Raw genomic sequence first — 25079 nt, 5'->3', positions numbered from 1 at the left:
GTGATGCCTCCAGCTTTGTTCTTTTGACTTAGGATTGTCTTGGAGATGCGGGCTCTTTTTTGGTTCCATATGAACTTTAAAGCAGTTTTTTCCAATTCTGTGAAGAAACTCATTGGTAGCTTGATGGGGATGGCATTGAATCTATAAATTACCTTGGGCAGTATGGCCATTTTCACGATATTGATTCTTCCTATCCATGAGCATGGTATGTTCTTCCATTTGTTTGTGTCCTCTTTTATTTCACTGAGCAGTGGTTTGTAGTTCTCCTTGAAGAGGTCCTTTACATCCCTTGTAAGTTGGATTCCTAGGTATTTGATTCTCTTTGAAGCAATTGTGAATGGAAGTTCATTCCTGATTTGGCTCTCTGTTTGTCTGTTACTGGTGTATAAGAATGCTTGTGATTTTTGCACATTAATTTTGTATCCTGAGACTTTGCTGAAGTTGCTTATCAACTTAAGGAGATTTTGGGCTGAGACAATGGGGTTTTCTAAATATACAATCATGTCATCTGCAAACAGGGACAATTTGACTTCTTCTTTTCCTAACTGAATACCCTTGATTTCTTTCTCTTGCCTGATTGCCCTAGCCAGAACTTCCAACACTATGTTGAATAGGAGTGGTGAGAGAGGGCATCCCTGTCTTGTGCCAGTTTTCAAAGGGAATTTTTCCAGTTTTTGCCCATTCAGTATGATATTGGCTGTGGGTTTGTCATAAATAGCTCTTATTATTTTGAGGTACTTTCCATCAATACCGAATTTATTGAGCGTTTTTAGCATGAAGGGCTGTTGAATTTTGTCAAAAGCCTTTTCTGCATCAATTGAGATAATCATGTGGTTCTTGTCTTTGGTTCTGTTTATATGCTGGATTATGTTTATTGATTTGCGAATGTTGAACCAGCCTTGCATCCCAGGGATGAAGCCCACTTGATCATGGTGGATAAGCTTTTTGATGTGTTGCTGAATCCGGTTTGGCAGTATTTTATTGAGGATTTTTGCATTGATGTTCATCAGGGATATTGGTCTAAAATTCTCTTTTTTTGTTGTGTCCTTGCCAGGCTTTGGTATCAGGATGATGTTGGCCTCATAAAATGAGTTAGGGAGGATTCCCTCTTTTTCTATGGATTGGAATAGTTTCAGAAGGAATGGTACCAACTCCTCCTTGTACCTCTGGTAGAATTCAGCTGTGAATCCATCTGGTCCTGGACTTTTTTTAGTTGGTAGGCTATTAATTGTTGCCTCAATTTCAGAGCCTGCTATTGGTCTATTCAGGGATTCAACTTCTTCCTGGTTTAGTCTTGGAAGAGTGTAAGTGTCCAGGAAATTATCCATTTCTTCTAGATTTTCCAGTTTATTTGCGTAGAGGTGTTTATAGTATTCTCTGATGGTAGTTTGTATTTCTGTGGGGTCGGTGGTGATATCCCCTTTATCATTTTTAATTACGTCAATTTGATTCTTCTCTCTTTTCTTCTTTATTAGTCTGGCTAGTGGTCTGTCAATTTTGTTGATCTTTTCAAAAAACCAACTCCTGGATTCATTGATTTTTTGGAGGGTTTTTTGTGTCTCTATCTCCTTCAGTTCTGCTCTGATCTTAGTTATTTCTTGCCTTCTGCTAGCTTTTGAATGTGTTTGCTCTTGCTTCTCTAGTTCTTTTAACTGCGATGTTAGAGTGTCAATTTTAGATCTTTCCTGCTTTCTCTTGTGGGCATTTAGTGCTATAAATTTCCCTCTACACACTGCTTTAAATGTGTCCCAGAGATTCTGGTATGTTGTATCTTTGTTCTCATTGGTTTCAAAGAACATCTTTATTTCTGCCTTCATTTCGTTATGTACCCAGTAGTCATTCAGGAGCAGGTTGTTCAGTTTCCATGTAGTTGAGCGGTTTTGATTGAGTTTCTTAGTCCTGAGTTCTAGTTTGATTGCACTGTGGTCTGACAGTTTGTTATAATTTCTGTTCTTGTACATTTGCTGAGGAGTGCTTTACTTCCAATTACGTGGTCAATTTTGGAGTAAGTATGATGTGGTGCTGAGAAGAATGTATATTCTGTTGATTTGGGGTGGAGAGTTCTATAGATGTCTATTAGGTCTGCTTGCTGCAGAGTTGAGTTCAATTCCTGGATATCCTTGTTAACTTTCTGTCTCGTTGATCTGTCTAATGTTGACAGTGGAGTGTTGAAGTCTCCCATTATTATTGTATGGGAGTCTAAGTCTCTTTGTAAGTCTCTAAGGACTTGCTTTATGAATCTGGGTGCTCCTGTATTGGGTGCATATATATTTAGGATAGTTAGCTCTTCCTGTTGAATTGATCCCTTTACCATTATGTAATGGCCTTCTTTGTCTCTTTGATCTTTGATGGTTTAAAGTCTGTTTTATCAGAGACTAGTATTGCAACCCCCGCTTTTTTTTGTTCTCCATTTGCTTGGTAAATCTTCCTCCATCCCTTTATTTTGAGCCTATGTATGTCTCTGCGTGTGAGATGGGTCTCCTGAATACAGCAGACTGATGGTTCTTGACTCTTTATCCAGTTTGCCAGTCTGTGTCTTTTAATTGGAGCATTTAGTCCATTTACATTTAAGGTTAATATTGTTATGTGTGAACTTGATCCTGCCATTATGATATTAACTGGTTATTTTGCTCGTTAGTTGATGCAGTTTCTTCCTAGCCTCAATGGTCTTTACATTTTGGCATGTTTTTGCAATGGCTGGTACCGGTTGTTCCTTTCCATGTTGAGTGCTTCCTTCAGGGTCTCTTGTAAGGCAGGCCTAGTGGTGACAAAATCTCTAAGCATTTGCTTATCTGTAAAGGATTTTATTTCTCCTTCACTTATGAAACTTAGTTTGGCTGGATATGAAATTCTGGGTTTAAAATTCTTTTCTTTAAGAATGTTGAATATTGGCCCCCACTCTCTTCTGGCTTGTAGAGTTTCTGCCGAGAGATCTGCTGTTAGTCTGATGGGCTTCCCTTTGTGGGTAACCCGACCTTTCTCTCTGGCTGCCCTTAAGATTTTTTCCGTCATTTCAACTTCAGTGAATCTGGCAATTATGTGTCTTGGAGTTGCTCTTCTCGAGGAGTATCTTTGTGGCGTTCTCTGTATTTCCTGGATTTGAATGTTGGCCTGCCCTACTAGGTTGGGGAAGTTCTCCTGGATGATATCCTGAAGAGTGTTTTCCAACTTGGTTCCATTTTCCCCCTCACTTTCAGGCACCCCAATCAGACGTAGATTTGGTCTTTTTACATAATCCCATACTTCTTGCAGGCTTTGTTCATTTCTTTTTCTTCTTTTTTCTTTTGGTTTCTCTTCTCGCTTCATTTCATTCATTTGATCCTCAATCGCTGATACTCTTTCTTCCAGTTGATCGAGTCGGTTACTGAAGCTTGTGCATTTGTCACGTATTTCTCGTGTCATGGTTTTCATCTCTTTCATTTCGTTTAGGACCTTCTCTGCATTAATTACTCTAGCCATCAATTCTTCCACTTTTTTTTCAAGATTTTTAGTTTCTTTGCGCTGGGTACGTAATTCCTCCTTCAGCTCTGAGAAATTTGATGGACTGAAGCCTTCTTCTCTCATCTCGTCAAAGTCATTCTCCGTCCAGCTTTGATCCGTTGCTGGCGATGAGCTGCGCTCCTTTGCCGGGGGAGATGCGCTCTTATTTTTTGAATTTCCAGCTTTTCTGCCCTGCTTTTTCCCTATCTTTGTGGTTTTATCTGCCTCTGGTCTTTGATGATGGTGATGTACTGATGGGGTTTTGGTGTAGGTGTCCTTCCTGTTTGATAGTTTTCCTTCTAACAGTCAGGACCCTCAGCTGTAGGTCTGTTGGAGATTGCTTGAGGTCCACTCCAGACCCTGTTTGCCTGGGTATCAGCAGCAGAGGCTGCAGAAGATAGAATATTTCTGAACAGTGAGTGTACCTGTCTGATTCTTGCTTTGGAAGCTTCCTCTCAGGGGTGTACTCCTCCCTGTGAGGTGTGGGGTGTCAGACTGCCCCTAGTGGGGGATGTCTCCCAGTTAGGCTACTCAGGGGTCAGGGACCCACTTGAGCAGGGAGTCTGTCCCTTCTCAGATCTCAGCCTCTGTGTTGGGAGATCCACTGCTCTCTTCAAAGCTGTCAGACAGAGTCGTTTGCGTCTGCAGAGGTGTCTGCTGCGTTTGTTTAGTTTACTGTGCCCTGTCCCCAGAGGTGGAGTCTACAGAGACAGGCAGGTTTCCTTGAGCTGCTGTGAGCTCCACCCAGTTCGAGCTTCCCAGCAGCTTTGTTTACCTACTTAAGCCTCAGCAATGGCGGGCGCCCCTCCCCCAGCCTTGCTGCTGCCTTGCCGGTAGATCACAGACTGCTGCGCTAGCAATGAGGGAGGCTCTGTGGGTGTGGGACCCTCCCGGCCAGGTGTGGGATATGATCTCCTGGTGTGCCTGTTTGCTTAAAGCGCAGTATTGGGGTGGGAGTTACCCGATTTTCCAGGTGTAGTGTGTCTCAGTTCCCCTGGCTAGGAAAAGGGACTCCCTTCCCCCTTGTGCTTCCCAGGTGAGGCAATGCCTCGCCCTGCTTCAGCTCTCGCTGGTCGGGCTGCAGCAGCTGACCAGCACCGATCGTCCGGCACTCCCCAGTGAGATGAACCCAGTACCTCAGTTGAAAATGCAGAAATCACCGGTCTTCTGTGTCGCTCGCGCTGGGAGTTGGAGACTGGAGCTGCTCCTATTTGGCCATCTTGCTCCGCCCCCCAAAACATTTGTCTTTTTTGCTGTAAACACACACACAGAACTTTACAAAATTATTCAGGCCTTTTCCAATGTTCCATTGTTAAGAAGGTAGCTCTTTATAATTTTTACTTGTAGGCATTTTGTCCAATGGTGCATTCGTCCCCCTAGGAAGAAGAACACATGCCTTAACTCACTTTCTGTTGTCATTTATACCAGGTTGTTGGATGTATAAATATCTAGTTTACATGAACTCTGAGTATTCTCTGTGGCCCTAGGTTTATATGTGTGTTAATACATAAGATTCAAAATAAGGAAGATATTTAGTATGTTTCCTGGGAAAAAAAAGAAAGGCCTGGTGTCCCACGGGCTAGCTTCTCAGAGTGAAAGAAAGGGGAAAGGAAAATTAATAACCCTGTCATGAGTCCCAGGGATTATTTTCATATTTTGTGGTAAAAGTGTATAATTTGGTTTACCATCTATAAGTGACCCTTTGTGAAATTCATCACCACCCTTTATTGCTATTAAGTTATCACAAGCTCTTAATAAATACTGGCTCACGCTTGTGATCCCAACACTTTGGGAGGCCGAGGCAGGCAGATGACGGGGTCAAAGGTTGGAGACCAGCCTGACCAACGCGGTGAAATCCCATCTCTACTAAAAATGAAAAAAAAAAAAAAAAACAAATTAACTGGGCATGGTGGTGTGTGCCTGTAATCCCAGCTACTCAGGAGGCTGAGGCAGGGGAATTGCTTGAACCAGGGAGGTGGAGGTTGCAGTGAACTGCAATCACACACTGAACACCAGGCTGGGTGACAGAGCGAGACTCTGTCTCTGAATAAATAAATAAATACTGGTTCCAAGATTAAAAGCACTTAACTAACATTTTTATTATTATGTTGTAGCTTTTTTTAATGTAGGAGTATATGTTCAAAGGAAATATCTATTTTAAACTTAAAAGCTGCTATCTGTGGGTGAATCTTTCTGTGGTACTACAGATAACTGTGTTCCCTCATTGAGGAATGGAGTCACAACAGGTTGGTGTGTGCAGTATGTGTAGCAGACAAGGAAGGCGCATGGGGATGAGTTGTATCAGTTGTGTAAGTTTCAAAATTGAACCACACTGAATTTCTACATAGGTATATGGCAAGAAAGAAAAAGGACAAAAAGGACCAGGCAGAACCAGATATTTATATCTGCGGATTTTGTATTTTCTTAATACTTTCTGGCAATGGCTGTTCCTGTGTCCTCACTGCAAACATTAGCATCTTATTAAATTCTCATTGTCATTTGTGTGTTTAAACAAGCTCATGATCAGTGCTGGTAGGCCTGAGTTACAGGCAAATAAGAACTGTAGAATGACTGTAAAAACTAAGACTAAAGCAAGGGGTAGGCTTGGGCAAAAGAATAAAAGAGACTGAGAAAAAGAATTAACAGCACATAAAGTGAATAAAAAGAAAGCAAAAATTATTAGGGTTTGTATGATACCAGGGAAGTATTCCTGTTCAACAGTTCATGTGCTTAACAGAGTCAATATTAGAAATGTGGGATATCTCTTCCCCACTCAGTACTTTACTATTGAGATTGCAGAACTTGAAGCTAATACATTGCCAAGGGAGAATCTGATATGAAAGAAAATTGCTAATTATTTTCTTTATCTTCATATACCCAATATATGGTAGATAACCAGTAACTTTTGGTTGAATAATGGATACATGCCTACATAAATGTCAAATTGAAGGTGAGCCAGGATATCTAAATTCTTTAGAAACGATTAGAAGCATGGTAATAGCACTTGTTTAAGAAATTAGGCCTGGTTTTAGATACTGTGTCATAAGGACAGATATTATGGTTTAAGCCATGAGAGTAGAGAAGTTTGCTGAAATATTAGTTCAAGGGGAGAATAGAAAACTGAAGATTACTTATTGAAATCCCATTGGTTAAAGGTATTATTTGTGACGCTTCGAATTGCACGTGGCAGAAAATCCAACCTAAACTGGTTTAAGCAGTTGTCATGTATGTGAAAAGCTCCAAACCACTGTTGTCCTGAGGCATGGAAGAGTCTGTTAGATTTCTTTTTTTTTTTTTTTTTTTTAATTATACTTTAAGTTCTAGGGTACATGTGCATAACATGCAGGTTTGTTACATGTGTATACTTGTGCCATGTTGGTGTGCTGCACCCATCAACTCGTCAGCACCCATCAACTTGTCATTTACATCAGGTATAACTCCCAATGCAATCCTTCCTCCCCCCTCCCCATAATAGGCCCCGTTGTGTGATGTTCCCCTTCCCAAGTCCAAGTGATCTCATTGTTCAGTTCCCACCTATGAGTGAGAACATGCGGTGTTTGGTTCTCTGTTCTTGTGATAGTTTGCTGAGAATACTGTGCAGCCATAAAAAAGGATGAGTTTGAGTCTGTTAGATTTCTTCCCTCTGCTTTACGCAGCTTCGTCCCTTAGGCTCCACATGCTGACTGCCAGTAGTTCCAGGGCCTTAATTTTCTTAACCTTAAGACCAGGGAGCAAGAGGAAGGGTCATGTTCCCAAAAGTATTATTATACCTTAGTGGTTTTCATTGAATATTATGCTCATTCTGGAACCAAATCAATCTCCAGAGAATATCAAACATAAAGTCCCATAAAGTGTGGCAAGTTCCACAACCTGCTAGACTGTTTCCGGCAAACCAGTCATTGGATTCTGTTGTCACCGGAACATAGCTATAGCTAGCTTAGTGCCTGCCTTCATTGCAGGGCCTCTATTTCTGAAGCACATTGTGCATCCTCTGGTCCTCCTTAGTGCTCACCTGAGTCTGGCCCACTTTCTTCTTGTTCCAGGCTCCCAAATGTTTGTGTGATCATTGGCTTCCTAATTCTATGCCATTTTCCTGATATTTCTGTCCCTACCTTTATCTTTACTCTCTTGAGAATTCTAGCTATCCCATTCTCTGTCCCCAAGGGAAAAAAAAAAAAAAAAGGGATTTGTGTAATAGTAGGGAAGTGTTTTTCTATATTTGTTTCGTAATAATTCAAGTCTGGAATTTTTTTTTCATTCTCTCCTTGCCCCAGTCAATAAGAACTTGTAATTGTGTAACTTTGGGAGGGTTAAAAAGAGCCTTCCATCAACTCTACTTAAGCTCTCTAAGAGGTTAGGCACTTTGCAAGTGATATGCATAATATAGAATGATATGAATTTTGACATTTCAGTACTAGTTCTTTTAAGACAAATCCTCATAATTTTAGTACAACATCAGTATTTAGTGCAATATCGGTATTTTAAAGTGGTTCCTGCATAATAGAAATACCTAATATGATCCAAATTTTGTATGTATTATGTTATTTCTACAAATATAAGAATTTATCATGCTTACAAATATTCTTTTTTAAATGAAGGCCACTATAGAGTGAGAAAGCAATCTCATTCCTCTCTATGCTTTGTAGACAAAATGTTGTCAAGCCCACTCCTAAAGAGACTTCCAGGAATAAATATCAACCTTTTCTGACTTTTCTTTAGTAGATAATTACCTTTGCTTCCATAAACTTGTTCTTTATGGCTTTCTTAGTTCTTTTGCTTTAATTTTGACCACTCCAAGTGATGGTTTAGGGTGGATTAGAAACAGACACACCTGAAGAGGTACTTAGCAAGTTTCTCACGGTCATAGAAAGAGGTTACAAATAAGGAAGGGGAGAAGGCTAGAAACCACTCTATGCTGTTGGATTTGAACCTGAGGTATCAGTATGAATTCATGGTTTTTAATATATTTACCAGTGGATAGAGAGAGAGAGACAAAGATACGTAGGTATACAGGGGTTGCTATACATACATATACTTCTTAGCTCTGCTGAAAGGACCTAGCAGCAGTGACACCCCAGTAGCAACGAGCATACCTACCACCCAGATTTTGGTTTCTAGATACCATTCTTCAACAAAAGAAACCAGAGCTCCTTGGAGAAATGGCTGGTGTTGGAGATAGGGTGGGAAAAATACAAGATGAGCCTGAAATATTTTGTGGCCTGAAAGTAAAGAAGTTCTCAAAAAATAATGGGCATAGGCCAGGTGCAGTGGCTTTCGCCTGTAATCCCAGCACTTTGAGAAGCCGAGATGTGCAGATCAACCAAGGTCAGGAGTTTGAGACCAGCTTGGCCAACATGGTGAAACCCCATCTCTACTAAAAAGACAAAAATTAGCCAGGCATGGTGGTGGGCGCCTGTAATCCAAGCTGTTCAGGAGGCTGAGGCAGGAGAATCACTGGAATCCAGGAGGCAGAGGTTGCAGTGAGCCAAGATCATGCCACTGCACTCCAGCCTGTGTGACAGAGTGAGACTCTGTCTCAAAAAAAAAAAAAAAAAAAGATGAGCATATACTAAAAGGACACAGGGACCATCTTAAAGGGCTCCCAATGGCCAAAGCTAGTTCAGAGTAAGCAACAATGTAAATAATGATAGTATTGGATTATAACCCATAAAAATGAATATTCATGAGTCCATACTGATATAAATAAATAATTGAATTAGTATATGGGGTAGAAGGGACAGCTCTAGTATACGTGCTACCGAAGTGGGCACTAGAAGGGACAGCTCTAAATAAGGGAAATAGGAAACCACCATTATCACACACCACAAGAAATCATTGCAGGTGAGACTACTGGTGGATGCTAACATCAGTGGGTGAAAGTTTGAAGAAAAAGAGCATATTTGCATAACCTCCAAGTGTCTCTCCCACAAAAATACTTATTTACAAGGGGAAAGTGTTAACTTTACAGTGGCAAAATGTGACAGACACCACTTTAGCCATATGATCAGAGTTAATATTGTAAATAGTAAAATATTAAGTATCACATACATCAATATGATGCACTAAGGGTGTCACTTCTGTGGTATTGCCAAAAATGCATAACCTCATTCTAATCACAAGAAAACATCAGATAAACCCCAACTGACAGACATGTTGCAGAATGACTGTCCTGGGTTATTCCACAGTATCGAGGTCATGAAAGACAAAGAAAACTGGGAGATCTGTCACATATTAAAGAATACTAAGAAGCTTTGATGATTAAATTCATCAGAGATCCTAGGTTGAATCCTGGACCAGAAAGAGGAAAGTAGTGGGGAAAATGGCAAAATTTTAAAAAGATGTGTAGATTATTTAAAAGTATTATATTGATGTGGATTTCCTGATTGCAGTATTTGTACCAAAGTTACTTAGCTAGGTGAAGGGTATACAGGAACGTTATACAGTATGTTTTTTCAGCTTTTGTGTAGGTCCAAAGTTATTCCAAAATAGAAATCTTTTTTTTTTTTTTTTTTTTTTAAGTGAAGGGTCTTGGAGTAGATGATTTCTAGATCTCTTCCATCCAGCCTTGTTATGTTACAGTGGTACAAAATGAAACCGAAGATGTAAGCAGTTTTATTTCCTGTCTACCAATTAAGAAATACGTTGAGGCAGCTGAAAAATAGGATCAGATTCTAAACTGTCGATTCAGTTCAATGGAACATGTCCTGAATAGCTACTGTTGTGCCCAGGACTACACTGAATAAGCTGGTCCTTGCCTCCAGCGTGGTCAGTACTAGAGCTTGAAAATGGTGTGATCGTCTCTTTCAGTCACTCATATTATTCAGGTGTCTCTTCTTTGATGTTTTAAAATAATGGAATTGGAGAGAATGAAATAGAAATTGATAAGTTTTAGAAATTTGTCAAAGGAAATAAGAGCCTTCAAAGAGGACCTTAGATTTTTCAGTCTGGGTGCCTGAAGAGATAATGATAACCATTAAATAAGGTAAGCAAACTAGGTGGCCTTTGGCATTAAACACTGTGTACAAGGATTCAATATGACTATCACAATAAGATTACAAACAGTTAATTAGGTATGTCAGTGTGGGGTTGTACAAAGATATGTGTATTTGAAAATAAAAGATGATGTAATCCTGACATTCTGTTAATGCTCATTTACTAAATAATTGTACTGAATTAAGGCTATACTTTTATGCCTTTATGGCAAATTTCTGGATGATGAATAGATATATTTCATTTAGCAAATATTTACTTTTAGAAGTTTTAGATATTTTAGAAAGGTAATGCTGTTAAGTCAGAAAATTATGGCTTAAGTTATGGACTCTGTTAATAAAGATGGTTTTTTATTTGGGGGTATTTTGGGGCCTGTTTCTATTTCTTTTATTTTCTGGAGTGCTTTTTTTGCTTGTTTATTTGTTTGTTTAGACTGAGTGAAAGCTTTGAATCAGGATAATTGTAAATGAAATGGTAGTTTCAGTTTCACAATTTGATGAAACATTTTAAGCAATGGATTTCCACCATGATTATTTTTAAACAAAAGTCTTATCTCTAACGCTTTTGTGGGTGTGATGCCTTCTGTGGAGGATTAGAGGTTGAATATCTTATTTCTGCAGTGGGAATATACAACTTATATGAAATTTTCAAGTCTCTACAGAATTGAAAAGTCAGTGTGGTTACTGTACTTTGAAACATGTGTATACTATGGGCCTAAGGTGTTTTTTAATCTTTCATCTTTTTTAGGGATCAAATATCATTAGAAAAATAAGCCATGGGCATTACAAACGTGGTCTGGTGAAATTCAATATTCACTATGACAATTTAGAATATGAGCTCCTTGGGAGGAAAGTTAACTCACCACTCTAACTTTGCATCTAAATATCTTAAAATGTGCCATTGGTTTTATGAAAACGTTTTGATCTACACTCCTATTTTAAGTTCAAAAGAAAACCTACATTTTAAAGTGTATTCCTTTTCTGGGTATATTTACTTTGAACTATAGCATATAGTTTTTCTCATAAATCTAACCTGCCACTATCTGTTTTTAAGACTTTGTAAACTTCAAGTGGTTATGATGTGTGAAGTTTGGATTAAACTAAAATTTTTAGAAAACACATGTTATATATTTTGATTGTTTTGAATTTTAACATGGGCCAGTAAAAAACTTGAGTGTCTAGCAAAGTAATATACTGCACTCTGTTACTGTACGAAATCACAGAAAATTACCCTTTCCCATCATGTTAACAATAGACAAATGAAGCAGCTGTTCTTATTCTTAATGTAGTTGCTTGAAAAACTTGCACAACTTAATGAAAATGTCTCTACTCATAAAACTTAAAATGCTCACACATGGAAAAAGTCATAATGTTTTGGCAAATATTACTTTGTTAGGAATGTGAATGAGGTATACCTGCTTTATAACTAGAACTCTGTATAAATGGCATGAAACGGTGGTGGACTGCCAACTGAGCAAGAAGACTCTGACAAAGGACGAATTAATACTCTTCAAAAATACAGACAGTTCTTTCCCAAACATTTTTTTGATAAGGATGAATTATATACTCTTCTCTATTTTTTTTTTTTCAGGCGTAATTCTTGGGTCATCATTTCTACTCACTATAAACGATTTTCTCCTTAAAACAAGTCTCAAAGAAAGAAGCCGCATTCTGATAGGACCATGTTGTGCTACTGCCAATCTGGAAGCTAAATGGTGTAAACACAGCGGCAATCCAGGCCCAGAGCAATCCATACCAAAAATATCCATTGACTTAAGAGGAGGTCTGCTACAGGTCTGTGGGTATTGGCCATATTTTTTTCATAGGTTATTAACTAGCCTCTGTTCAGTTTTTGAACTGTTTCACTAAATTTTAAATGTGTGGTAAGAAAGGGTATTTGTCAGATTGCTACTTGTTAAATTTTCCACAACTTTATTGAGATATAATTCATACACCAGACACTCTACCTGTTTAAAGTATACAATTCAGTGGGTTTTTAAGCATATTCGCAGAGTTGCACAATCATTACCACAGTCAATTTCAGAACATTTTCATTACCACCAACAAAAAAACCCATATCCATTAGCAGCCAGTCGCATTACCCTCTAACCCCCTCATCAGGCCTAGGAAACCACTAATCTACTTTCTGTCTCTATAGATTTACCTATTCTTGACATTTCATATAAATAGAACCATATAACCTGTGATCTTTTGTGACTGACTTCTTTCACTTAGAGTGTTTTCAAGGTTCATCCATGTTTACCAAGTGTCAATATTTTATTCCTTTTTATGGCCAAATAATATTCCATCATATGGATATACCATATTTTATGTATTGATTCATCAGTTGATAGACATTTGGGTTCTTTCCACTTTTGACTGCTATAAATAATGCTGCCATGAACATTTGTGTACAACTTTTTGTGTGGACATATGTTTTCATTTCTCTTAGATATATAACTAGGAGTGGAATTGCTGGGTTGAATTTTTTTTTTTATGTGTAGACTTTTCTTTTTGAGACAGGATCTTGCTCTGTCACCCAGGCTGGAGTACAGTGGTACAATAATAGCTCACTGTAGCCTCAATCTTCCAGGCTCAGGTGATCCTCTTGCATCAACCTCCTGAGTAGGTAGAACTGTGTACCACCACACCCAGCTAATGTTTCATTTTTTGTTTGTTTGTTTGTTTGTTTGTTTGTTTGTTTCAGTAGAGATTAGGTCTCACTATGTTGTCCAGGCTATAGATTTTTTAAATTATTAATACTAAAAGTAGTCAACCTGTTGCAGGCACAGTGTCACTAGCAATATATAAGAACCATTTCCTAATATTAAATATTTTACATGTGATGAGATCTGATTACAACACTTGATAAATTAGTCACATTGCAAGCTCTTAATGCATTTGTATTAACAGCCAAGTGTAGAATATATGAAGATATCCAACTTATTTCTTGATTATTTTGTGTTTGGATAGATTTTAATTTAATCTTTATGTAATTTGATGCCACTTTAAACTTGACATGAATCCAAAAAGCTTGAAAGATTCACAGTGATAGAAAATTAAAACAACTAATTGGTCAATAATAGAGACATTAAATGTGAATTTTCTTTCTTTCTTTCTTTCTTTCTTTCTTTCTTTCTTTCTTTCTTTCTTTCTTTCTTTCTTTTTTTGAGATAGGATCTCATAGGATCTCATTTTGTTGCACATCCTGAAGTGCAGTAGTGTGATAACAGCTCACTGCAGCTTCAGCCTCCTGGGCTCAAGAGATCCTCCCACCTCAGCCTCCCAAGTACCCAGGACCACAAGTATGCACCACTATGCCTGACTATTTTTTTTAAGAGACAGATTCTCACTATGTTGCCCAGGCTGGTCTCAAACTCATGGGCTCAAGTGATCCTCCACCCATGCTGGGATTACAGGCATGAGCCATAGCACCTGGCCAATTTTTTGTTTTTATCTAAAAGTTGTATTGCCTCAAGTTTTCACCAGTTTTCTTTTTAATGTACAGAGCAAGATTTGGGAAGATCCTAATAACTTATTGTTTTGTGTTGCTTTGGAGATTTTCAGCATCTATCAGAAATCTTCATATATTTAGCAATAAGCATGTATTACTTTATCAAGAATATTCATTGTCTTACCTTTTTTCCAAGGCAGCCAAGTAACTTCACATTAAAAACAGCAATGATCTGTTTACATGACCAAGTGCTTAAAAATAAAAAGTAAGAAAATTTTAAACCACAGCATCAATAAAAGCAAAAACAAAGTACAGTGTATTATCTCTGTATTACAGTCATTGTCTCTTGACAATTTAAAGGCTAGAGCACAACATTCTACTCCCCAGTTTGACTTTTCACCTATCTCTATTTTTCAACATCCAATAAAAATAAGATTGATGAGAACACAAGTACACTTAGTGTTATATCTCTTACTTTCATTTCTGAGATGCCTTAATTCCAGAGAGCAGAACCTAAGCCTAGGGTTTAAAATTTACCCACACGATATAGGGCTATTATTTTCTACTACTATATATTCTTTTGTCTTTTCTGTGTTACCTGGTTCTCTTAGAATTGATAGTTGTATTGCCTTTATTTAGTATTTACAGAGAAATTTAACATTTTTGAAAGTTTTAATCTTCATTGTAACCTACTGGTCATTATATGTCTATAACTTATTATAGACTAATATTACTCACATGCAGAAAAAGAAAACTTAATCTCCATTAGAGGAAACGCTAAGTCCTTTTGTTCTGAAACTCTACTGTAGCTACTGTAGTATAGTTGATTCTCAGGGGCTCTGGAATCCTCTGTGTTGGCACAGTCTTACTAACCACGGAAGTTGGGAGCCTTCTAAGTTCAGGTTCATTGAGAAGGCTCCCTCTCTTTTTCTCTGAAAAATAAAAGTGCAGAGAAAGGAACCCTATTATAAGGATTGCTTATTTAATCTCATGACAAAATGTCAGAGCTATTCCACAAGGTTATTATTATGATTTTATTAACATTTTGGCCTAGAGGATCTTCATTGCCTTCTCTCAGACTATAATAGGGTTCTTTTCCCTCTTAGCTAAATTAATTCATAAACATTACTTCACATCAACATACTTCAACATTTAAATTTTATTGTTATTCACACAATATAAAATATAATTAATTTTTTGTTGTTATATATTTACTCAAGCAGTAGAATTTCATCCTGTAGGTCAGTTACTTTTTAGGAATTACAGTTTATTATAAGTAATTAAATTGAACATAATTACAGTCCTACAGTAATTCAAATATGATTATACCTACTTAGTCTCAAGAAATATTTGTATTTAAAAGCCACTAGAATTTTTTTTTGATTTTAAAGGTCTTCTGGGGTCAAGAACATTTGAATTGTTTAGTTCTTCTACATGAATTACTCAATGGATACCTTAGTGAGGCGGGAAATTTTGAAGTACAAGTTTCTGAACCAGTACCTGAGATGTCATCTCCTGTGGAAAAGAATCAGACATTTAAAAGTGAACAAACTTCAGATGACCTACGGACAGGTCTATTTCAATATGTACAGGATGCTGGTAAGTAGCAGTAGCCTCAGTATGAGAGTGTGTGTGTGCATGTGGGTGCATTTTAAATGCATGTTGACTAAATAATAACAATCAAGATGACTTTTTAAAGTGCATTAAAATTTGCAGTACAAAAATAGTACGTTATCATTCAGTCTCTCTTAGGGGAAGTTCTTGATTTCTTTCTGTTCCAGAATATATATAAAGCCGATCAACTAGCTTCTTTATATCTTTTATTCTCATAAGTTTTTCTTCCTTTACTAAACCATGTTCCCCTTTAAAATCATACAATTAATTATATTTTTATTTGACAGAATATTTGAAATTGCCTGGGGTCTATGAAGTCTTATTTTATAATGAAACTGAAGATTGCCCAGGGATGATGTTATGGAGATACCCAGAACCTAGAGTGCTCACCCTTGTACGAATAACTCCTGTGCCTTTTAACACCACAGAGGATCCAGATATTAGCACAGCAGACCTTGGTGATGTGCTACAGGTATGTAATGACTATTCATTGTAAAATGAAAATATTGTGGGAAAGCGCTGATCATATATTAGGAAAAATGTTTGGAACATACTTACTTCTTACATTAATAGTATCAGAGAGAAATACACATCTGTGTATGTGGTATGTGTGTATCCACACACATATATAATAGGATTTTTTAAAATAAGGGAATAATGTAATCCAAACTCATGATACATGGCAATTTTCAGAGTCCTCAGTTCTACTCTCCATTTTATTGTGAGTAGATTGTAATGGGACAAGGAGGTGTCATTTAGTTCACCGCTCCTTTATCAAGTGCCTGTCATGTGTTCACACACTTCAGAGCTTCTAGAGCTGCCCCATGAAACAAAATATGCCCATGGAAGGCCAGAAATAGATGATTGTAGTTTTCATTTCCATAGCTGAAATGGTCTTGGGGCTTGAGGTAGGCTGATTTTTCTATCAAAGAAAAGGTTTAACCAGTGATCATATTCTCTAAGGTTTTGTGAAAGTGTGTTGCTTGTTAATTCCCTGAGTTTAATATAAATGTCATTGTGGATATCACTATATTACCACTGTACTTACTAATATTCTACTGATAGGAATTTTTCTTAAAATTTGTTTCTTCCTTAATCTTCCGCCTATTACTAGATCACACAACCACCCACTCAAAATCTACAAGTCATTCCTAATTGCGTTCTTTCCCTACCTCCCTGCATCAAAGCCCATCAACAAGTCCTATCAGTTCTGTCTACAAATTCTCTCTGTTTCTGCTGATGCAACTTGAGGTCAAACTGCCATCTTCTGTTCCCTACTCCAGTAGCTTCCTAATTGGCCTCTATGCTTCTGTTCTTGACCACTTGGAATGCATTCTCCAAATAGCAGCTAAACTGATGTTTTTTAAATGTAGGTTATACTATATCACTTCCCTAACTTAAAACCCTGTAGTGGCTTCCTCTAATACTTAGAACAAAATTCAGATCTCTTGCTGTGGCCTGCAAGGACCTATAGTCTGGACTCTGCTCACCTCTCCAACTGGAGTTCATGCCAGTCTCTCCCTTTCTCATGATCCTTCAGCCACTCTGGCCTCCTTTTTCTCCTTGAGCAGACCACCTCTGTCACATTACCACCCTTATTCTTTGTCAGTCAGGTACCAGCTCAAATGTTGTATCCTGACTAGCCCACTACAAGTACTTCATTCTGTATTGCATTACCTTGTTTTACTTTCTTCATAGTTCTTATTGCTAGTCGGAATTATGTGTTTGTTTACTTGTGTGTGATCTTTCTACTGTTAGAAAATAAACTCCCTAGCCGGGCGCGGTGGCTCAAGCCTGTAATCCCAGCACTTTGGGAGGCTGAGACGGGCGGATCACGAGGTCAGGAGATCGAGACCATCCTGGCTAACCCGGTGAAACCCCGTCTCTACTAAAAAATACAAAAAACTAACCGGGCGAGGTGGCGGGCGCCTGTAGTCCCAGCTACTTGGGAGGCTGAGGCAGGAGAATGGTGTAAACTCGGGAGGCGGAGCTTGCAGTGAGCTGAGATCCGGCCACAGCACTCCAGCCTGGGTGACAGAGCCAGACTCCGTCTCAAAAAAAAAAGAAAAGAAAAGAAAGTCCTTATATGCCTTATATGCCTCTGATACATAGGTACACTCACCAAATTTTTGAAGTGACTGCTCTGTTTTAACAAATTACATCTATAACACAAATCAGTTACATATTAATATAAGTAGTATTACAATCTTATTTCTTATTTAATTCTTTTTTTTTTTTTTTTTGAGACGGAGTCTTGCTCTGTCACCCAGGCTGGAGTGCAGTGGAGGGATCTTGGCTCACTGCAAGCTCCACCTCCTGGGTTCACACCATTCTCCTGCCTCAGCCTCCCGAGTAGCTGGGACTACAGACACGTGCCACCACACCCAGATAATTTTTTTTTTTTGTATTTTTAGTAGAGACAGGGTTTCACCATGTTAGCCAGGATGGTCTCAATCTCCTGACCTTGTGATCCACCCGCCTCAGTCTCCCAAAGTGCTGTGATTACAGGTGTGAGCCACCACATCTGGCCTACAATCTTATTTAATTCTTATTTAAATTCTTCATTGTAATATGTTTAGTCAGATGTTCATCTTCTGAATTGGTAACAGTGAAACGTCATCATTTCGTCAAGTGAACTACAGTGCAGAACAATCCAAATTGCCAAGATGTCAGCAGTCTCTATTTTGATTCTTAAGTTCTCCCATCTTTTTTTGCTTATATGCCAAGGCTACTGTCTGGGTCCCTGGGACTGTTTGTTTCCCCTCCTATCAGAGTCTTATTCATGATGATATTCTCTACTGGTATTCTTGGATTCTTTTTGCTAAATGAAACAGCAATGTCTGTGAATTCTGTCTTATTAGACTTGCCTAAATGCAGAATATCTGTAGATTTTCAATCAAAATGAAAATACTCATATATTAAAGTTTTAGCTTCATGTAATGGCTAAAGGTTTATAGTTATAGCTAGATATTAACACATTTATTAATATAAGTCTAATAATTATTGGTGGTATTATGTAAATTATATTAAATAAAGCATCTAAGATAGTACATTTACTAGTGGCAGTTTTCTATCTTCTCACTGCTATTAGGAGAGTATAGTGATTAAGAGGATGAACTGTAGCCAGAATGCCTGGGTTCAAAGTCTTGCTCTGGCATTTGCAAACATCGTCACATTAGACAAGTAACAACTACTCAGGTTGGTTTTTTGTTTTACTTTTTATTCCAACAACAAAATGAGGCTAATAATGATGTGATGATTATAAGAATCAATACAATCAATATTTATAAAACTCATAGAACAGTGCCTGACACATAGCAAATGTTATATAAGTTTTGAATATTACCACTATTACAGATTCAGCAGTCTAATTCAAAAATCTGAAATCCAAAATACTCCAAAATCCAAAACTTTCTGAGTGTTAACATGATGCTCAAAAGAAATGCTTATTGGAGTATTTCAGATTTTGAATTTATGGATTAGAGATCCTCAACTAGTATGTATTTGTAAATATTCCAAAATCTGAAAAAAAAAATCTAAAATTCAAAACACTTCTGGTCCCTAGCATTTTGGATAAGGGATACTCAACCGATGTTATAATGACTGTTGTCCAAATTCCTTTCATCAAGTAGAAGCACAGGCTAGACCAAGGAGGTCTGGAGTATGATGGATAACTCTACAGACCAGCTGAAGTAATCCAGGAGATCAGAGACAGTCCCAGGGACCCAGACAGTAGCCTTGGAATATAAGCAAACCACAGCCTGGCAGGTTTCAGCAAGCAAAGAGTTGGTATCAAAAAGGTCTTGCTATGTTTCATATTTTGTTGGAGAAATGAAGATCCCATATGTGGGCAAAATTCAAAGACAGGGATGCTGGCCTAGGGAGCAAGCCAGGATTGTAGCTACCGGAAGTTAAAAAGGAGGGAGAGCTGGATCCTAGTGGTGAGAAGGAGCATACTCAGAATCTACGGCTTGGATCGAGGAGCAGAGCAAGACTGGCAGTGAGGCTGACTTGATGCCATGCTGCTGAGCTCTCAGTTCAATCCTCATATTCTCCCAACTAGGATCAGAGTTTGTCCCAGAGCTTAGAGTGGGTCTCATCTGTGGAAACAACTCTCGTGAATTGCAGTCTTAGAACCATGCAAAATACTTTGTTTCATTAGAACTTCAGTTGAGGACAGAACATATGTAACATGAATCACAAGTTCAATTTAATACAACAGCTTTCTCCTTGAGGTTCTACAATGCCAGTCCCTGGTCTTGCTCTGGGGGATCCAGAGACAGATAAGACATGATCACCTCATTGAAAGCTCAATCCCTCAGCCTAGCAGGGAAGTTTCTGTGGCTGTGTGGGGTAGAAGAGTCTCTCTAATTTCATCTGTTGTCAGAATCATTCTCCTACCATATGTGATTATTTCTAGTTCTGTACTAGAGGCACAGCTAAAATCCTCAACAGCTGATCCTGAATTTCGGGGAGCTTATGAAAGGAAGGCCCTAATCAACCTGGTGTATATTATAAAATGGGTTTTGAAGTCTCAGTTGCCACTGTCCCCCCACCCCCGCCTTGTTGTAACTAACTCAGTGACCTTGGGCGCACTACTGAACTTTTTGAGCTTCAGTTTCCTAAATTGAACATTGGAGTTGATGTTATCTACCTTTCACAGTTGTTGTGGAGTGTTATATCTAATACACTTTAAATAAATACCTTACACATAGTGAGCTCTTAATAAGTGCTTGTTTCCTCCCCTCCACTTTCTCTTATCACACAAATGCCTGGACCACTAAAAAAAGACTCCTAAATGGAATTCCAGCCTCCAGTATCTCTTCCCTCCAGCATGTCCTTCTAAGTTTTTACAGGAACAGATAGATTGTGTAATTCCCTGAAGAAAACCTTAAGTGGCTCTGTCACTCTGCTAGACTGACCTTGAGAGCCCTGCATAAACTGCCCCCATCCCCCAATTTTGCCTTGCAGTCCCTTAGACATGGTCTGTCCTCTATCAAACTGGCCTATCTGGCATTCCCCAAACCAACCTGTGACATCCTACTTCCTCTTCATTTGAAACCCTCCCATCTCTGCCAGCTGAATTCCTCCCCACACTTCAGAAGAGCTAAAATGCCATGTAGTCAGTGAAGCCTTTCCTAGATGCCATGTTCAAACATGATACAGCCCTCCTCTGAAATCTTGTAGCACTTCATGGTACTACTTTTATGCTATTTTTCAACATATTCCTCACACTTGAACTTACGTGTCCATATCTTGCATCTCTCCTAGATTGTATGTCTCTAAAGGAAGAGGTTGTATCTAATTTGTCATCATGTCCTTTACAGCAGGGGCTCCCAGCTCATGGCCTGTTAAGAACCAGGCCACAAAGCAGAAGGTGAGCACTGGGCAAGCATTCCCACCTGAACTCTGCCTCCCAATCTAATGAGCAGGGCCAAGATTTTCATACGAGCGCAAACCCTATTGTGAACTGCACAAGTGAGGGATCTAGGTTGTGGACTCCTTATGAGAAACTAACCAATGCCTGATCACCTGAAGTGGAACAGTTTTATCCCAGAATCATCCCCCTGCCCCTTGGTCTATGGAAAAATTGTCTTCTATGGAACCGGTCCCTGGTGCCAAAAAGACTGGGGACCACTTCTTTACAGTATCCATCGCAGTAGAGATGTTTAATAAATACATTGACTGGATAAACAAATCCATGGACTTCCATGTTCTATTTCATATCATTCTAAAATATGATATTATATATCACTATTTTATGGAACAAATGAATGTGTTTTGATTTTCTACACCAAACTATATCAGGGTGTGTTGTGTTATTCTTCGGTGGTACCATCTGCTGTACACATAATCTAATGTCATTACATTACTCAGCCTCTTTGTGATATCATTGAATAGTCTGCCAAGCTTACTTGCTCCCTTAAACAGTAGCTAGTTCCTAAATACAGAGATATATTAATCTCCTTAGGTTTAGTCCTCAAAACAGAATTGAGTTTGGATGACTTTTTCCTTCAGGACAATTTAGTTCACTTAAAAATTGACCTTATAGAGTTGACTTACAATACAGAAGCCTCAGATTTGTCTCTTTATATTCCTCATTCCATGATTGTTGATGAGATTTATAAACAAACTCCCCATATCGCTTTATGGAATTTATTTTGTAATTGTAATGAAAAATGTAAACATAAAAACATGTCTATAATAATAAATCAAACTAATCATAGGTTCTGAATAAAAACCTCAAAAACTAATGTTCCTAGAACACAAAAGCTTATTTTATGGTCAGCTTATGATTTTATCATGTGAACTTCTAAAGGTTAGTAGCATATTTAGATCTCAATAAAATTAGCATCTGTTAGGTAAAGTAATGCCACCAGCCTAGGAGTGTTGTGCAGTTTAAATGGGTCTAACTGTAAGAAATTTCTGGCACACTATATGGCACATACTAGGTTTTCCTCTCTCCTAATCCTCCTGTGTACACTGCCTGTTGAGGATTCCATTTTGGAAATGCATATGTTCCCAGATTATAAATATTCAATCCATTTTTTGGTAGTAAAATTGGTAATGGGTATTTTAATTCCTATACAGATCTGTCATGGTTCTTGGCCATTGTCACATGCCAAATGAAGATATCTAAAAGTTTATGTGAACGTATAAATGAAAATAAATATGAAAACAAGAAGAATACCATGATAAGGGAACAGGAGCAAATTCTTAAGAGTGAAAATGCCTTTTTTAATTGAGAAAATGTTAGCCACACCTGGCTAATTTTTGTATTTTTTGTAGAGATGGGGCTTCACCATGTTGGCCAGGCTGATCTTGAACTCCCAACCTCAAGTGATGCACCCGCCTCTGCCTCTCAAAGTGCTGGGATTACAGGCATGAGCCACCAAAAATTCTATTATTTATAAGTTACCCAGTATGAAGTATTTTATTATAGCAGCATAAACTTTCTAAGACACAGAGAGAACCTAATTGCTCCAGTGGGCATTTATGATCACCTGTGTGTTTTACACCCAGCACTGTACTAGGTACTTTACATAATACCTAATTAAATTTAATTTTATTCCATGAGGTAGACATCATTCCCATTTTACAAGTAGGAAAACTGAGGCCAAGAAAAAGTTAACTGGTTATGAATCATGAAATTTATAAGTGAGGGAGCCAAAATTTAATCCCCAGTCTGTCTGAGTTTTAGTCAAGGTTTTATAAACCTGTTTTTTTCACCTATATATAAAAAATTGAGATGATACATTAGGATGACAGTGAGCCACCTCATTGAGAAATGTGGAAAGAAGGAAAATAGAATTATCCTTTTACTTCAAATGCTAAATCATGAAATAATGAGTTAGACAAAGATATGCGAAGTAACTTTGAGTCAATAAAAAGACTCACAAACACACAAGATGGATTGGATGTTGTATTAGTCTGTTTTCACACTGCTGATAAAGACATACCCAAGACTGGCCAATTTACAAAAGAAAGAGGTTTATTGGGCTTACTGTTCCACATGGCTGGGGAGGCCTCACTATCATGGTGGAAGACAAAAAGGAGCAAGTCACATCTTACATGGATGGCAGCAGGCAAAGAGAGAGCATGTGTAGAGAAACTCCTGTTTTCAAAACCATCAGATCTTGTGAGACCCATTCACTATCACAAGAATAGCACAAGAAAGACCCGCCCCCTAATTCATTCATCTGCCACTGGGTCTGTCCCCCTGTGTCTCTCCCACTGGGTCCCTCCCACAACACATGGGAATTATAGGAGCTACAAGATGAGATTTGGTTGGGGACACAAAACCAAACAGTATTCGGTTTTAAGATAGCTAGAGAAAAACTTTTCCTTTAGAAGGATGACTGGTCAGCTCGGGAGCCCAGGAGGGCCACAGAAGTATTTGTTGGAAGAGATCTTCCTGGCAGCAACCAAAGAAATGGTGCCTAAGAGTCTGGTTCACCTGGTAGCTAAATCCCCTTTATGGAAATGAATGTAGCAGCTGTCAAATCTCTGTGTCTAACATTCAAATCATGTTACCACCTAAACAACCTTCTAATAGTTTGGCTCCCAGTGTAGTCTGTCTACATGGAGAAAGTATATCACACACTGGTTGAGCCAACATCAGTATCCAGGCTGCTTGGCAGTTATACATCTCATGGTAACTTAATAACATAACTTGGCATTTGGTTTATATGTCAGTCTCTAGTGAACTTTGTTAGCATGAGTCAGCATTCCTAAGTCTAGTCAGTGCTAGAATACCACTGAAATTTTCTGAGACTTCAGGACCAATGGCTAGATCTTCAATGATGGTGAATCCATCACATTAAATGCCCTCTTCTGGCTACCTGCCCCTCCCAGCAGGTTGGCCTTTCCCTGATGACATCTCTGTTCGATATGTCACAAACCTTTTCAAACAAATGTCTATTCTCACTACCTTAAGAGTTCTGAGGAATGGGGATAATGTGTGTGGAGCATTTAGCATAATGCCTTACATAGTTGAAGATCCAATCAATTATTATGACACATAATAAATGGTAGCTGTTATCATCATTATCTTCTTCCTCCTATCAATTGATCAAAGAATCTGGATTCTAATGTGTTAGACCAAGAAAACCCTGTTTTCTGAGAAGGATGTTTTTGTGTTTATAGTCTGTTAATGTCGTAATAATTGTTAGGGATTCTGGCCCTGTGTGTGATTGATGAATGGAATGCTTTCATTGAGAGCAACTGCTGTGAGAGACTGTCTTCCCCACAGTTATGGTTAGTGGACTCTGGTAGTATGTCGACTATTGTTCTCTAGGTTGCAGGTAGCAGAAACCCCACTGAAGTAAGCTTAAGCTAAAACTGGAGAGGGGTTAATATCAAGATACAGTGGGGAGTCCTGGAAACAATTGCAAATTACAGCCGGGCCTCTGGAAGAACTGGGGCCAGGAAAGGAAGATAGGAGCCCAAGGGAATATTCACTCGCTATCGCTTTTTCTCTGCTTCTTTCCCCATATATGCTTTATTCTTCCCTTTCAACAGACTAGCTTTTTTTCTCCCTTTCTTCTTGGGCCACCCAGTAGTTTCCCCACAGCTTCCAGAGCTCCAAAAGTCACATTTACAAGTCCAGCCTCCATTTCAGATCCACATTCCTAATTGACCAAGTTTGGTATCAGGTGCTGTTGGCCCAGTCAACTTTGGTCATGGGGAGAGCCACATTTTACCAACATGGCTATGAATTGGGTCATTGTGAACTTTACAGAGATCCCCTAGAGGATCTATTTTATGTCACATCTCTCTTACTGCTTTTGCTTTCCACCCTGGCTAGATTGGCCAAACTCATGGTTTGTGCTGACCTCTCACTAACAAAAATTGACTCCATTTTGCTATGGTTTTTCCAGCTTTTCCCTTTGCAAATATCTGGAAAAGCCATTTTGCTCTGCACATCAAAGGCTATCTGCATCTGGAGAAAAGCCTCACACCATTTTTAAATCCCACCACTATCTTCCCCTAGTCTCCTCTCAAAATGTAGGTTAGACAAGGTCCTTGGTCTTACAGACACA

At 38.5% G+C, this 25079-nt stretch overlaps 1 protein-coding gene across 8 annotated transcripts in view; it reads left to right on the top strand.

Moving 5' to 3' along the window:
* The window catches only part of LOC105476071 (vacuolar protein sorting 13 homolog B), an 859286-nt gene that overhangs the window by 689542 nt on the left and 144665 nt on the right, over window positions 1-25079 (top strand). For all 8 annotated transcript variants that reach the window (XM_011731700.3, XM_011731704.3, XM_011731702.3 and 5 more), the window contains 3 exons: window positions 12061-12263; window positions 15315-15522; window positions 15825-16009. In XM_011731700.3, coding sequence (XP_011730002.2) covers window positions 12061-12263; window positions 15315-15522; window positions 15825-16009 — 596 coding nt within the window. The remainder of the gene's footprint in view (window positions 1-12060; window positions 12264-15314; window positions 15523-15824; window positions 16010-25079) is intronic.

This window comes from Macaca nemestrina, chromosome 8, assembly GCF_043159975.1.
Source record: "Macaca nemestrina isolate mMacNem1 chromosome 8, mMacNem.hap1, whole genome shotgun sequence".
Lineage (NCBI taxonomy): Eukaryota > Metazoa > Chordata > Mammalia > Primates > Cercopithecidae > Macaca > Macaca nemestrina.
The sequence above is the reverse complement of the archived record's forward strand: the minus strand, read 5'-3'. Positions and strand labels throughout refer to the sequence as shown.